This window comes from Aedes albopictus, chromosome 1 (genome assembly GCF_035046485.1).
Source record: "Aedes albopictus strain Foshan chromosome 1, AalbF5, whole genome shotgun sequence".
In the NCBI taxonomy this organism is placed as follows: Eukaryota; Metazoa; Arthropoda; class Insecta; order Diptera; family Culicidae; genus Aedes; species Aedes albopictus.
Genome location: NC_085136.1, coordinates 19,073,518 through 19,090,407, shown reverse-complemented (window position 1 = coordinate 19,090,407; position 16,890 = coordinate 19,073,518). Strand labels below are relative to the sequence as shown.

At 41.4% G+C, this 16,890-nt stretch overlaps 2 protein-coding genes across 4 annotated transcripts in view; one reads left to right on the top strand and one right to left on the bottom strand.

Annotated features, from left to right (window-relative positions):
- Positions 1-16,890, top strand: part of LOC109408938 (uncharacterized) — a 463,030-nt gene that overhangs the window by 28,382 nt on the left and 417,758 nt on the right. The window lies entirely within an intron of this gene.
- Positions 6,441-16,890, bottom strand: part of LOC109408940 (transmembrane protein 41B) — a 45,085-nt gene continuing 34,635 nt past the window's right edge. For all 3 annotated transcript variants that reach the window (XM_062844157.1, XM_062844159.1, XM_062844158.1), the window contains exons 3-4: positions 9,729-9,857; positions 6,441-9,668 (exon numbers count right to left, since the gene is read on the bottom strand). In XM_062844157.1, the coding sequence (XP_062700141.1) occupies positions 9,161-9,668; positions 9,729-9,857 (637 nt within the window). In that variant the 3' untranslated portion in view covers positions 6,441-9,160. The remainder of the gene's footprint in view (positions 9,669-9,728; positions 9,858-16,890) is intronic.

The following is a 16,890-nucleotide window of genomic DNA, read 5'->3' as shown; positions in this document are numbered from 1 at the left end:
GATGCCAGCCCACTAACCAGCGAGTATCTCTTATTTTGTTTTTTCACCATGAAGAGCTGATAATAAGATCTTTTGAACAAGACTTAAATATTTAAAATCGGCTTGCGCCACTCTGAGATATTTAGTGTCAAAAATAAACCATTTTTAGAAGAAAACCATGAACAACCTTTTTAATTGAGGATATAGAACTTTGCTGTATTAAAAAAAGGTTACATATTAAAACTGTTTGGAGTTATGTTTTTGCGAGAAATCAATGTATACAAAGTAATCAAATAATCCCATTTATTCAGGTGTCACCCTAATTTATTTCTTTCAAAAATAATATCTCTGAAACTATAAGAGATATCATGGTTTGTTTGTCAAAGTTGCTTTAAATTAAGTGCTCAATATGGAAACAATAAAAAGTTGACATTGTGATCTTGAGAACCATTTGGACCACCTTAATTTCGCACTTTTATAAAAAAAACGTTCAAAAAATATGAAGAAACTTGTTCAAAGACAACTTATATTTGAAGTCAAATTTCCCGTACCGTGGGTAAATCACCTTGGAATGGTGCGTTGCGGACTAGGGGCAAGACAGATACAACGAGAGTAACTCTGTCATCGAAATGTTGCTCAGAATTCCTCTGGATAGCTCAGGATCACTCTGGTTTTCCCGAAGTATTGCCTGATACCGGTGAAAAATCGAGCAGTCTTGCCTGATTTCTCGCTTCGTGGAGACGTTTCTGAATGGATTCGAACAAAAAGAGTTACTCAGGATTGCTCAGAGTTGCTCCGGATTTCACAGTGTCTTGCCCCTAGGTTGCGGAGTAAGATCTACCGCCAGGATTCATATAAATTTGACGGTGATTAGTTTTATTGAATATTTTGGTGAAGAGCAGGAAAATTATAGCTCAAACCGCAATAAGAGTGTTTGTTACAAGCAGTTGAAATACAGTATAATGCAAGAAAAGAGTAGTAATGTACCTGTAGACCAATCGTTTCGAGAGAAACAAGTTTTCTAAAAAATAGACCAAATCATAGTACATTTTCAAAGAAATAGCACAGACAAACAGACGTAACACTTTTCAAAACGGCTTGACATATGCATTTAACGATCAATTCAAATTTCATTTGATTTACGCGATCCTTCCATCAGAGGCTCTAGTGTTCGATCGCTTTGACGTTTGCCAATGTGTACGATGCTGAATGATGCAAACGAAAATTACAAGCGATTTGTGTAATAGTAGTGTGCGTGTTAGACGAACTCCAAATCGAACTCCATTATGGCCGACAGTGTCTCGCGCGGTGGCAGTGTGCTCATGAAAATGACACCGGGCAAAAGTTTTCGATGAATTTCCTCAAAGAGTTACGTCTGTTTGTCTGTGCTAAGACGGTTGATGACAAAACATTGAAAAGTGAAAGAATGGGTTTCCTTCAAAAGAATAAAGAACACACTATTTGCTTAGATTACTCATTTTCGACGTATTTTTCGTCGTTCTGACATTTGACGTTATGGCTTTCGACATATTGTCCCCATGCCGCATATCACACATCAAATTGCATTTTTTCGATAACCTAATAAACTGTAAAGACCGGAACCGGTGGCTGGAATTACGAAAATGAACAAAATAAAATAAAATCGCTGATGATGATTCGAGTCGAGTCAAGTACAAGACACTGAAGACGACCTTACACGGAGAAACAAAAGTAAGTAAGTAGTTCATTCCACCCAACTTTGAGGTTGCGTGCGGGAAGCCAATTTTGAGATGATGGAGTCGATGTTGAGATAAGTAGTTTTTCTTTTAGGCGTATACGACCAAAGTACCTAGAGTCAAAGTTCTTTTTACTCAACCGTCGGTTAAAATTACTCAACTTTCGGTACTACAGGGGATGGCCAAAATGTTTGGGATAGGCAACTTTTTTTTCTCTCACAATAAAGTTCAACATGCTATAACTTTTCATAGAGCGCATCAAAAAATCTCAAATTTTGACTGTTTGTCAACCTATTATATGTGCATCATTGGTACAAATTTGGGCTCGATTGATTAATATTTTGCAAAGTTAGAACCGTTCGGGTAAAACACCTGTTTTTAGACAACTCATTTTTGAGCTGCCATATCTCGGAAGCCAGTGAACTGAATTGAATAAAATTTTGAACGTGCACTAACAATATGTAAATGCTTAAAAAGCTATTAAAACTTAGGTACTTTTTAAACGTTGAAAAAAGTTATCATGGATTGACACTTTTTGGACTTTTCTCGAAAAAATGTAATATTTTTACAACAATGTCAATAAATTTAAGTATTGATATCCAAAGATTTTCCACTTCTGTTCTCAAATTATCTCCAATCAGATATATTAGAGCTTGTTTAGATTGAAGGAAGAACACATTTAATAATGTTTGTGTGGTATTGTAAATTTTACTTATTTTCCTCTATATGGGTAAAAATTTCAACCCGGTATAACTTAATTTGCCGTGAGAAAATATTACATTTTATAATGTCGTATTAAGTATCAATATATTGTTGATAAACGTTAAAAAATTCATTCAATTCGGTTCACTGGTTTCCGAGATATGACAGTTCAAAAAATAGTTGTCTAAAAAATAGTGTTTTACGCGAACGGTTCTAACTTCGCGAAAAATTAATCAATCGAGCTCAAATTTGTACCAATGATGCACACATAATAGGTTGACAAACAGTCAAAATTTGAGATTTTTTGATGCACTCTATGAAAAGTTACAGCATGTTGAATTTTTTTGTGGGAGAAAAAAAGTTGCCTATCCCAAACATTTTGGCCATCCCCTGTATGTTACTTACTCAATTTTGGCTTCCCGCATTGAACTCTCAAAGTTGGGTTGTTTTGTTATTCACTCTCTGACAACAATAAAGGGAGCGAATGAAAGGGCATGCAAAAAAGAACTCAAAAGTGAGTTTTAAAATACTCATTTTTGGGTTTTCTTGTTTTTCAGTGTACAGTTGAGGTCGGTCGAAATACGTATCTGTCAAAGGATGCAAATTCTTAGTGGAATTGGAAGGAACAGTACTTAACGCGATTTTCTTTTTACTTATAAAATCGCTGCTTTTTGATAACAAACATAATGAATCAGAATAGTTAAAGTTCCCAAAAAAGAGCACAAAACCTGGACAAAATTTATGCGAGCTAATCAACTCACAACACCTGAGACTCCTGAGGTTTAAATATCCAGTAAGAACAATAGGGGGATTCACTAAACAGCGTAAACTGATTAAACTGATTAAGCGTCGCGATCACCAAGGCAATCTTTGATTATTTCATTGGCAAAATCGTGAAACATTTCAAATAAGCGGAAAATCATGGCTTACGCAGCAATTTAATCTGTTTCGTGAATACCCCTAATGTTTTTATGTTGTTTTTCATCAAAAATAACTGTGCTAAATTTGGATGTGCCCGCGCTTTACATTGCGTTTGAAATTTGAAAGGGATTGGGAAAAGGAAATTTTACTTTTATTTACATTTTTATCATGAGGAGATCACATTTTACAGGAATCGTATAACCATTCTTCATTACACGATTTGACAATTCTCAGGTCACAATGAGAGTTCTGCATGAATGTGACAAAGACGGCCTTGGTTTTAATCCCTTTTTTCGCTCATGCGTTATCTGTCAATGTAACCTGAGATCTGTCAAAAATTTTCGTCGTGCAATGAAGAATGATGATAAAATACAATATAGCCTTGAAAGTTTTACAACTAGGATACTTTGTTAAAATTCCCGAACCCAACTGTTTGGGTTCTCATGAAATTGAAAGTATCTTCGAATACGTTCAGTCCCAGTGTCTCCTCAATACAGAAATAAAGTTAGTAGTTCTAGTTTGACTACAGACATGCTCGGTCCCGTTTAGCAACGTGTCTCCGTGTGCTATGAATATAACAGAAAATATACTTATTAAAAACTTTGTAGAAGACCGCAAAGTGATCTGACATAGACAAAAATTAGCCTAGGAGATTATGGAACAAAAAATGTCATGACATTTTCCAACCCTGACCACAACGAAGCCTTTCTCAAGTTTCCTTTGGAGCTTCTTCACAAATTATAACACATCTGGTAAAACGACCAGAACTTTTCTTTAAGGTGGGCTATCAAGTGCTTCTCATAGTTACTACAATAAGTTATTCTCGAAGTTCTCCGTCAAATTCATGGATTATTTGGTTGAAGAACTCCCTTCTACAAAATCGTCCTGAGCCCATTCAATAGATACATTTAGGATTTTTTACTTGAATGCTCCCGAGGAATCCTTCACACACTTCTGCTATTCTGTTAAAGCTCATCCATATGTTCTCTTAATAATTCTGCCAGATGTATTTAAGGTGGAACATCAGAGAATACCAATATGGATGCCACAATGGCCGACTTGAGACCCTACTTACGTTTTCGAGAGCACAAATCTTGAAAATTTGTAAGTGAGTGAAGCCAGGATATACCTAACTGCGAAAACCAAAAATAACCATTTCATCTATGCTTAGCAAACAAATATTGTACGATTTATTACTATCATTTGTGGAAAACAAAGGCCTTTATTACTTTTTTGTTCTTTTTTTTTTAATATTTGAATGGTTCATATACAAAAAAGTAACATGAATTACCCCGAAGTGAATCTAGATCTCGTAACAGTCCATTCAACTTTTACCACTAATATTACATGTTTCCACCGATAACTGTGGAGATGCAAAGATGTACTCGTCTCTACAACAGAAGAACCCGTAAAGCCGTGACCGACGCCGGGTTGATTGTGATAATTGACTTTATGAAGCTTGGAACTCTCAAAGATTGAGGGTAGCAAGCCAACACCAGGCTTTATTTGTTGGTTCTTGATTCTGCTAGTCAATCACTGACAATGTACAATAGACCGGCCCAAATACAAAAATGTCGAAAAATTCCACGGGGCACCCTCTAGAATCGTGCCTTTGGATAAGAAGAACAATCTGTAAAAGATTCAGCTCAATCGGTTGAAAACTGAGCTGGCGCAAATGAGTTGAAGGTTTGTATGGGATTCTCAGTCCAAATATATGGAAAATTGGATGCCCTCCAGTCTCTCATACAGCACGCCGGTTTGACGAGTTTGATTTGACTCAGAATTGTAAGAATAGCAGTTGATACCCTAATGAACAACTTTGTAGAAGACTATATCATGATAAAACTTAATTTAGTTGCGGTTTTAGCCAAAGAAACCAGGATTCAGGACATCTTCCCCCGTTTACTCTCGGTTGTTATATGCAGCACGTGTTGGTCGGCCGTAGCTTGCGCGCTACATCATAGGCAGCTATGTAATTCTACATTGTTTCGATACTCACCCACATGCGTGAGCAATGGAAATGAAGGACAACATAGCCGCCTATGATGTAGTGAGCAAGTTTCGAACGGCAAACACGTGCTGCATGTAACAGCCGAGAGTAAACGGGGGAAGATGTCCTGAATCCTGGTTTCTTTGGCTAAAACCGCAACTAAATTAAGTTTTATCATGATATGGTCTTCTACAAAGTTGTTCATTAGGGTATCAACTGCTATTTTTTCAATTCTGAGTTAATTCTATCTCGCCGAACCAGCGTGCTGTATGAGAGACTGGAGGTCATCCAATTTCCCATATATTTGGACTGAAAATCCCATACAAACCTTCAACTCATTTGCGCCAGCTCAGTTTTCAACCGATTGAGCTGAATCTTCCACAGATTGTTCTTCTCATCCCAAGGCACGATTTCAGAGGGTGCCCCGTGAATTTTGAAAACTTTTTTTTCGCTTCATACAAATGTGGGCCGGTCTAATGTACAATTTGTATGTTTATATGAGTTCAGGTTTATCTGCCAGATGTACTCTATATTACATATATTTCTTTAGAATCTCCTTCCAGAGTTTGGGAAGATAGTTTAGGAAAAATATTATCTCCTGAACGCCCATTAAAAACACTAATCCGGCGAATACTGGCGCTTGAGGAAATGCCAATGCAGAACCGTGGGTTAGTGAGTTAGTAGCTACTCGTACGTTCTTCCAACACAGCAACCCTTATCGTTACACCCGGAGATCATCACAGTAGACGAAATTCAAAATTAACCACGTTTAGATCGATAGAACGAATGGTTCGACGAGGAACGCAAAGACATTTTGGAGGAGAAAAACACAGCGAGGGCGGTAATGCTGCAGCACGAAACCCGACAGAATATGGAACGATATAAACAGAACCGAAGTGCGAGGAAATGAAACTGCTGTGCCGGCTTAGTGTCACGAGCCGAGACGTGCAGTTATAAAAAAGGAGCCGTTTGACGGAAGAATGTAAGGTGGTAGAAAACTGGAAACAATACATTCGACCTCTTAATTTTCTATCTGTTCACCTTTCAACGTTCAGTGTTTTTCGTATACACTGGAACTTATAATCAAGGATGGTGATAATCACTACAGCCAGTCATTACATAGGCTTGTTACGTAGCTGGTTTTATCATTTGCTTTTATATTTTTTTCGTTTAATTTATGCATTGTTTTGACATAAGTAAGCTATCATATTGGTTTTTGCATTTAGAACCCTTCATTTTGCAATGAACTAGTTTAATTTTGTTTAATGTTTCAGCTTAAAAACAGAGATTTATCATTATATGTATAGGTATTTGCCTAATGCGGTTCCATTTCTTTTCTGTCCGTTCCATATATTCTTTCTTATACTTTTCGAGCCTAGTGCATCCAACACGCACACTTACGCAACCGGGTGCTAAGCAACAGTTGGTCAAAGTGTGAGTATTTCACTTACTTTGATGATATTCAACCGTTAAGGGGCAACATTCAAAAACCGAGACGAAAAACGGTGAAAGACCTTAAAATGTTGCAATTGGTATATTTTTTTTGTTGATGCAATGGCTTGGGTTTACACATAGCTATTATATCGGTCATCATATTTTTTTGTGTTTGTTTAACATTCAAAATGTTTCTAGTTCTTTCCCTTCTCATCAGCAATCGTTAGCTTTGCAGAAAGGATTTTCTTTTTACTTGAGATGTTTCTATGCATTATCATCCGAACTGTGGATCAAATTTGGTCGCTCTAAATTTTTTTCCATCAATTCAGTGTTTCTTTCTTAAACGATAAGCTCTAGTTCTAATACTTTTTGCCTAGTTTGTCGAATAAACGACTAAATTAAAAACGGTTCAATTTCTGGATAGAGCGGTGCAAGCTACTCACATCGATTCGAACTCAGGTTCAATTCTTACAGAGATATTTATAGGAATTCCTTTAGGGAATTCTGTAAGAACTCCTACAGGGATTTCTCCAAGAATTTCCACAGAGATTTTTCCAGGAACTCTTACCGGGATTTCCCCAGGAACTCCTACCGGGATTTCCACAGGAACTTCTACAGGGATTTCTCCATGAATTCCTACAGGGATTTCTCCAGGAACTCCTACAGGGATTTCTCCAGGAACTCTTACAAGGATTTCTTCAGGAACTCCTACAGGGGTTTCTCCAGGAATTCATACAGGGATTTCTCCAGGAATTCTTACAGGGATTTCTCCAGGAACTCCTACAGGGATTTCTCAAGAAACTCCTACAGGGACTTATCCAGAAATTCCTACAGGGATTGCTCCAGGGACTGCTACAGAGTTATCTTCAGGAATGCCTACGGGGATTTCTCCAGGAACTCCTACAGGGATTTCTCCAGAGTTTTTAAAGGGATTTCCTCAGGAACTCCTACAGGGATTTCTCCAGAAACTCCTACAGGGAGTTTTCCAGGAATTCTTCAGAGGATTTCGCCAAGAACACTTGCAAGGATTTCTCCAGGAACTCCTACAGGGATTTCTCCAGGAATTTCTAAAGGAATCGTTCTACAGGAATTTCTCCAGGAATTCCTACAGGGATTTCTCCAGGAATTCCTACAGGGATTTCTCCAGGAATTCCTACAGGGATTTCTCCAGGAATTCCTACAGGGATTTCTCCAGGAACTTCTACAGAGATTTCTCCAGAAACTCCAACAGGGATTTCTCCAAGAACTTTTACAAGGATTTCTTCAGGAACTCCTACAGGGATATCTCCAGGAATTCTTCAAGGGATTTCTCCAGGAACTCCCACAGGGATTTCTTCAGAAACTCCTACAGAGATTTCTCCAGGAGTTCCTACAAGGATTTCTCCAGGAACTCCTACATGGATTTGTCCAGGAATTCCTTCAGGGATTTCTCCAGGTATTCCTACATTGATTTATCCAGGAATTCCTACAGGGATTTTTCCAGGAATTCCTACAGGGATTTCTCCAGGAATTCCTACAGGGATTTCTCCAGGAATTCATACAGGGATTTCTCCAGGAATTCCCAAAGGGATTTTTCCAGGAATTCCTTCAGGGATTTCTCCGGGAACTCCTACAGGGATTTCTCCAGGAATTCCTAAAGGGATTTCTCCAGGAATTCCTACAGGGATTTCTTTACGAACTCCTACAGGAATTTCTCCAGGAATTCCTAAAGGGATCTCTCTAGTAACTCCTACAGGGATTTCTCCAGGAATTCCTACAGGGGTTTCGCCAGGAACTCCTACAGGGATTTCTCCAGGAATTTCTACAGGGATTTCTCCAGAAACTCCTACAGGGATTTCTCCAGGAATTCCTACAAGGATTTCTCCAGGAACTCCTACAGGGATTTCTCCAGGAATTCCTACAGGGATTTCTCCAGGAATTCCAACAGGGACTCCTCCAGGAATTCTTACAGGGAATTCTCCAGGAACTCCTACAGGGATTTCTCCAAGAATTCCTACAGGGATTTCTCCAGGAACTCCTAGAGTGATTTCTCCAGGAACTCCTACAGGGATTTCTCCAAGAATTCCTACAGGGATTTCTCCAGGAATTCCTACCTGAGCCGCCCACTCCGCTCCATCGCTTTGTTCCAAATCTATTCGATCACGAAATCCGCCTATTCGCCTTACAACTTAACCTCAAAATAACTCGAATTGCTAATAAACACAGTTTCTTCCACTTCTCCTTCTTCTCTTCTGTAACCTTACACTCATCTTTGGCTAAAATTATACTATTCATCAATACACGTGACTTCAACTGTTCATCTCATACACATTTCACCATTATAAGCCTAATGACTAACCTTTTTTGCTTGTGGTAAAACAATTTGCTGCCGACGCCGCCTCCGCTGCCGCCGTCCATGGCACCTCTTCCCCAGCTCTGCTTAATCGATCTTGGACTTGAAGTACCGCTTGAAGATGGCCGGCCCTATCGAAACAACGGAAAACACCATCAGCAGCGTGACCGACGTCCAGCTGAAGGCATCGCTCGAGCTGGTCATCTTGTACAGGGTCTTGCCGGCCTGGATGGCAATGAAGGAGGGCGGCGCCACTCCCAGGAACGTGCCGAAAGCGAACGGCCACAACGGAACGCCGATGACCGGTGCCACCAGGTTGATGAACCAATTGGGTAGGAACGGCGTCATCCGCAGGAACAGCATGTAGCTGAGGAGGTCTTCCCGGTGCTTGTCCACTTGGGCGGACCAGACGCGAGCTTTTTCCGGGAAGTAGTGCTTGACCAGACGGCGGCCCACTAGTTGGGAAAGAAGATAGCATAGGGTGGCACCGAGGGCCGAGCAGAAGCACACCAGCGTCAGGGCCGTGGGGAAGTTGTACAGGAATCCACTAAGGATGGACAGGAACAGCGAACCGGGAATGGCGAAGGTTTGGAGGCTGAAAATAAAAAGAAGATTAATACCACGCTTTTGGATAGATTGAGAAATCATGACTTACAATATGTACACCAGAACAATGCCGGACATCACCTCCAGGTAGTAGAGATCTTTGTAGCGATCCAGCACTCGTCCCAACTGTTTGGCATCCTCGATGTCGAACGGGACCTTGATGTACTGCTTCTCGGACCTGTCGGGAAGGGGACAACGAAATAGTTGTTAAATGATGTTTCTGCTTTCTACTACAAAAATAATCTAGGGTATCACGCTGGTTACGCTTCGAATCGTTTTTCTTAATTAAGGTGAGCTCGTTCCACGTTATTTTTACTTTAGAGATTCAGCAGTTCCCAAAGGCATCTCCGAAGAAATTATCAGAAGAATATCCTGGATTATCCCAGAAGGAATTCTTATATGAATCGTCGGGGAATTTTCTAGAAGAATCTCCAAGTGAAAATTTTTCCAAGTGGAAAAATCTCCGTGAAAATTACATAAGGAACCACCGAGGAAATTACTAGAAGATATTCCGAGAAAATTCCTAGAGAAATATTCGAAAAAAAATGCCAGAGGATTCTCCAAAATAACTCCACAGTAACCCCTGAATTCTTCTCAGGAATCCACCGGACTACCTCCCGAGAAATCGATCCGGAATTCCTCTCAGGAAATCACCGGATTTCTTCTTAGGAATTCACAGGAATTCCTCGCAAGAATTCACCTGGATTCCTCTTATGAATACATCCAGGAATTAACTAGAATTATTCCCAGGAATTTATCCCAGGAAATCACTGGAATTCCTTTCAGAAAATCACCGGACTTCCTCTCGAGAATTCCCCGGAAATCCTCTCAGGAATTCACCGGAATTCCTCTCAGGAATTCACCGGAATTCCTCTCAGGAATTCACCGGAATTCCTCTCAGGAATTCACCGGAATTCCTCTCAGGAATTCACCGGAATTCCTCTCAGGAATTCACCGGAATTCCTCTCAGGAATTCACCGGAATTCCTCTCAGGAATTCACCGGAATTCCTCTCAGGAATTCACCGGAATTCCTCTCAGGAATTCACCGGAATTCCTCTCAGGAATTCACCGGAATTCCTCTCAGGAATTCACCGGAATTCCTCTCAGGAATTCACCGGAATTCCTCTCAGGAATTCACCGGAATTCCTCTCAGGAATTCACCGGAATTCCTCTCAGGAATTCACCGGAATTCCTCTCAGGAATTCACCGGAATTCCTCTCAGGAATTCACCGGAATTCCTCTCAGCAATTCACCGGAATTCCTCTCAGGAATTCACCGGAATTCCTCTCAGGAATTCACTGGAATTCCTCTCAGGAATCCACCGGAATTCCTCTCAGGAATTCACCGGAATTCCTCTCAGGAATTCACCGGAATTCCTCTCAGGAATGCACCGGAATTCCTCTCAGGAATGCACCGGAATTCCTCTCAGGAATTCACCGGAATTCCTCTCAGGAATTCACCGGAATTCCTCTCAGGAATTCACCGGAATTCCTCTCAGGAATTCACCGGAATTCCTCTCAGGAATTCACCGGAATTCCTCTCAGGAATTCACCGGAATTCCTCTCAGGAATTCACCGGAATTCCTCTCAGGAATTCACCGGAATTCCTCTCAGGAATTCACTGGAATTCCTCTCAGGAATTCACTGGAATTCCTCTCAAGAATTCACCAAAATTCCTCCCAGTAATTCACCAGATTTTCTCTCAGGAATTCGCAGAGTTCCTCTCAGGAATTCGCAGAATTCCTCTCAGGAATTCACCAGAATTCCTCCCAGGAATTCACCAAAACTTCTTTCAGGAATTTACCAGAATCCATCAGAATTTCTCTCAGGAATTCACCAGATTTCCTCTCAGGAATTCACCAGATTTTCTCTCAGGAATTCACCAAATTCCTCTCAGGAATTCACCAGAACTCCTCTCAGGAATTCACCAGAATTCCTCTTAGGAATTCACCAGAATTCCTTTCAGGAATTCTCCAGAATTCCTTTCAGGAATTCTCCAGAATTCCTTTCAGGAATTCTCCAGAATTCCTCTCAGGAATTTATTAGAATTCCTCTCAGGAATTCACCAGAATTCCTCTCAGGAATTCACCAGAATTCCTCTCAGGAATTCACCAGAATTCCTCTCAGGAATTCACCGGAATTCCTCTCTGGAATTCACCAGAATTTCTCTCACGAATTCACCAGAATTCCTCTCACGAATTCACCGGAATTCCTCTCAGGAAGTCACCGAAATTCCTCTCAGGAATTCACCGGAATTCCTCTCAGGAATTCACCGGAATTCCTCTCAAGAATTCACAGAATTCCTCTCAGGAATTCACTGGAATTCCACTCAGGAATTCACTGGAATTCCTCTCAGGAATTCACTGGAATTCCTCTCAGGAATTCACTGGAATTCCTCTCAGGAATTCACTGGAATTCCTCTCAGGAATTCACTGGAATTCCTCTCAGGAATTCACTGGAATTCCTCTCAGGAATTCACTGGAATTCCTCTCAGGAATTCACCGGAATTCCTCTCAGGAATTCACCGGAATTCCTCTCAGGAATTCACCGGAATTCCTCTCAGGAATTCACCGGAATTCCTCTCAGGAATTCACCGGAATTCCTCTCAAGAATTCACCGGAATTCTTCTCAGGAATTCACCGGAATTCCTCTCAGGAATTCACCGGAATTCCTCTCAGGAATTCACCGGAATTCCTCTCAGGAATTCACCGGAATTCCTCTCAGGAATTCACCGGAATTCCTCTCAGCAATTCACCGGAATTCCTCTCAGGAATTCACCGGAATTCCTCTCAGGAATTCACTGGAATTCCTCTCAGGAATCCACCGGAATTCCTCTCAGGAATTCACCGGAATTCCTCTCAGGAATTCACCGGAATTCCTCTCAGGAATTCACCGGAATTCCTCTCAGGAATTCACCGGAATTCCTCTCAGGAATTCACCGGAATTCCTCTCAGGAATTCACCGGAATTCCTCTCAGGAATTCACCGGAATTCCTCTCAGGAATTCACCGGAATTCCTCTCAGGAATTCACTGGAATTCCTCTCAGGAATTCACTGGAATTCCTCTCAAGAATTCACCAAAATTCCTCTCAGGAATTCACCAGATTTTCTCTCAAGAATTCGCAGAATTCCTCTCAGGAATTCGCAGAATTCCTCTCAGGAATTCACCAGAATTCCTCCCAGGAATTCACCAAAACTTCTTTCAGGAATTTACCAGAATCCATCAGAATTTCTCTCAGGAATTCACCAGATTTCCTCTCAGGAATTCACCAGATTTTCTCTCAGGAATTCACCAAATTCCTCTCAGGAATTCACCAGAACTCCTCTCAGGAATTCTCCAGAACTCCTCTCAGGAATTCTCCAGAATTCCTCTCAGGAATTTATTAGAATTCCTCTCAGGAATTCACCAGAATTCCTCTCAGGAATTCACCAGAATTCCTCTCAGGAATTCACCAGAATTCCTCTCAGGAATTCACCGGAATTCCTCTCTGGAATTCACCAGAATTTCTCTCACGAATTCACCAGAATTCCTCTCACGAATTCACCGGAATTCCTCTCAGGAAGTCACCGAAATTCCTCTCAGGAATTCACCGGAATTCCTCTCAGGAATTCACCGGAATTCCTCTCAAGAATTCACAGAATTCCTCTCAGGAATTCACTGGAATTCCTCTCAGGAATTCACTGGAATTCCTCTCAGGAATTCACCGGAATTCCTCTCAGGAATTCACCGGAATTCCTCTCAGGAATTCACCGGAATTCCTCTCAGGAATTCACTGGAATTCCTCTCAGGAATTCACTGGAATTCCTCTCAAGAATTCACCAAAATTCCTCTCAGGAATTCACCAGATTTTCTCTCAAGAATTCGCAGAATTCCTCTCAGGAATTCGCAGAATTCCTCTCAGGAATTCACCAGAATTCCTCCCAGGAATTCACCAAAACTTCTTTCAGGAATTTACCAGAATCCATCAGAATTTCTCTCAGGAATTCACCAGATTTCCTCTCAGGAATTCACCAGATTTTCTCTCAGGAATTCACCAAATTCCTCTCAGGAATTCACCAGAACTCCTCTCAGGAATTCTCCAGAACTCCTCTCAGGAATTCTCCAGAATTCCTCTCAGGAATTTATTAGAATTCCTCTCAGGAATTCACCAGAATTCCTCTCAGGAATTCACCAGAATTCCTCTCAGGAATTCACCAGAATTCCTCTCAGGAATTCACCGGAATTCCTCTCTGGAATTCACCAGAATTTCTCTCACGAATTCACCAGAATTCCTCTCACGAATTCACCGGAATTCCTCTCAGGAAGTCACCGAAATTCCTCTCAGGAATTCACCGGAATTCCTCTCAGGAATTCACCGGAATTCCTCTCAAGAATTCACAGAATTCCTCTCAGGAATTCACTGGAATTCCTCTCAGGAATTCACTGGAATTCCTCTCAGGAATTCACCGGAATTCCTCTCAGGAATTCACCGGAATTCCTCTCAGGAATTCACCGGAATTCCTCTCAGGAATTCACCGGAATTCCTCTCAGGAATTCACCGGAATTCCTCTCAGGAATTCACCGGAATTCCTCTCAGGAATTCACCGGAATTCCTCTCAGGAATTCACCGGAATTCCTCTCAGGAATTCACCGGAATTCCTCTCAGGAATTCACCGGAATTCCTCTCAGGAATTCACCGGAATTCCTCTCAGGAATTCACCGGAATTCCTCTCAGGAATTCACCGGAATTCCTCTCAGGAATTCACCGGAATTCCTCTCAGGAATTCACCGGAATTCCTCTCAGGAATTCACCGGAATTCCTCTCAGGAATTCACCGGAATTCCTCTCAGTAATTCACCGGAATTTCTCTCAGGAATTCACCGGAATTCCTCTCAGGAATTCACCGGAATTCCTCTCAGGAATTCACCGGAATTCCTCTCAGGAATTCACCGGAATTCCTCTCAGGAATTCACCGGAATTCCTCTCAGGAATTCACCGGAATTCCTCTCAGGAATTCACTGGAATTCCTCTCAGGAATTCACTGGAATTCCTCTCAGAAATCCACCGGAATTCCTCTCAGGAATTCACCGGAATTCCTCTCAGGAATACACCGGAATTCCTCTCAGGAATTCACCGGAATTCCTCTCAGGAACTCACCGGAATTCCTCTCAGGAATTCACCGGAATTCCTCTCAGGAATTCACCGGAATTCCTCTCAGGAATTCACCGGAATTCCTCTCAGGAATTCACTGGAATTCCTCTCAGGAATTCACTGGAATCCCTCTCAAGAATTCACCAAAATTCCTCCCAGGAATTCACCAGATTTCCTCTCAGGAATTCGCAGAATTCCTCTCAGGAATTCACCAGAATTCCTCCCAGGAATTCACCAAAACTTCTTTCAGGAATTTACCAGAATCCATCAGAATTTCTCTCAGGAATTCACCAGATTTCCTCTCAGGAATTCACCAGATTTTCTCTCAGGAATTCACCAAATTCCTCTCAAGAATTCACCAGAACTCCTCTCAGGAATTCACCAGAATTCCTCTTAGGAATTCATCAGAATTCCTCTCAGGAATTCTCCAGAATTCCTCTCAGGAATTTATTAGAATTCCTCTCAGGAATTCACCAGAATTCCTCTCAGGAATTCACCGGAATTCCTCTCTGGAATTCACCAGATTTTCTCTCACGAATTCACTGGAATTCCTCTCACGAATTCACCGGAATTCCTCTCAGGAATTCACCGAAATTCCTCTCAGGAATTCACCGGAATTCCTCTCAGGAATTCACCGGAATTCCTCTCAAGAATTCACTGGAATTCCTCTCAGGAATTCACTGGAATTCCTCTCAGGAATTCACTGGAATTCCTCTTAGGAATTCACTGGAATTCCTCTCAGGAATTCACTGGAATTCCTCTCAGGAATTCACTGGAATTCCTCTCAGGAATTCACTGGAATTCCTCTCAGGAATTCACTGGAATTCCTCTCAGGAATTCACTGGAATTCCTCTCAGGAATTCACTGGAATTCCTCTCAGTAATTCACTGGAATTCCTCTCAGGAATTCACTGGAATTCCTCTCAGGAATTCACTGGAACTCCTCTCAGGAATTCACTGGAATTCCTCTCAGGAATTCACTGGAATTCCTCTCAGGAATTCACTGGAATTCCTCTCAGGAATTCACTGGAATTCCTCTCAGGAATTCCCTGGAACTCCTCTCAGGAATTCACTGGAATTCCTCTCAGGAATTCACCGGAATTCCTCTCAGGAATTCACTGGAATTCCTCTCAGGAATTCACTGGAATTCCTCTCAGGAATTCACTGGAATTCCTCTCAGGAATTCACTGGAATTCCTCTCAGGAATTCACTGGAATTCCTCTCAGGAATTCACTGGAATTCCTCTCAGGAATTCACTGGAATTCCTCTCAGGAATTCACTGGAATTCCTCTCAGGAATTCACTGGAATTCCTCTCAGGAATTCACTGGAATTCCTCTCAGGAATTCACTGGAATTCCTCTCAGGAATTCACTGGAATTCCTCTCAGGAATTCACTGGAATTCCTCTCAGGAATCCACTGGAATTCCTCTCAGGAATTCACTGGAATTCCTCTCAGGAATCCACTGGAATTCCTCTCAGGAATTCACTGGAATTCCTCTCAGGAATCCACTGGAATTCCTCTCAGGAATTCACTGGAATTCCTCTCAGGAATTCACTGGAATTCCTCTCAGGAATTCACTGGAATTCCTCTCAGGAATTCACTGGAATTCCTCTCAGGAATTCACTGGAATTCCTCTCAGGAATTCCCTGGAACTCCTCTCAGGAATTCACTGGAATTCCTCTCAGGAATTCACTGGAATTCCTCTCAGGAATTCACTGGAATTCCTCTCAGGAATTCACTGGAATTCCTCTCAGGAATTCACTGGAATTCCTCTCAGGAATTCACTGGAATTCCTCTCAGGAATTCACTGGAATTCCTCTCAGGAATTCACTGGAATTCCTCTCAGGAATTCACTGGAATTCCTCTCAGGAATTCACTGGAATTCCTCTCAGGAATTCACTGGAATTCCTCTCAGGAATTCACTGGAATTCCTCTCAGGAATTCACTGGAATTCCTCTCAGGAATTCACTGGAATTCCTCTCAGGAATTCACTGGAATTCCTCTCAGGAATTCACTGGAATTCCTCTCAGGAATTCACTGGAACTCCTCTCAGGAATTCACCAAAATTTGTCTCAGGAATT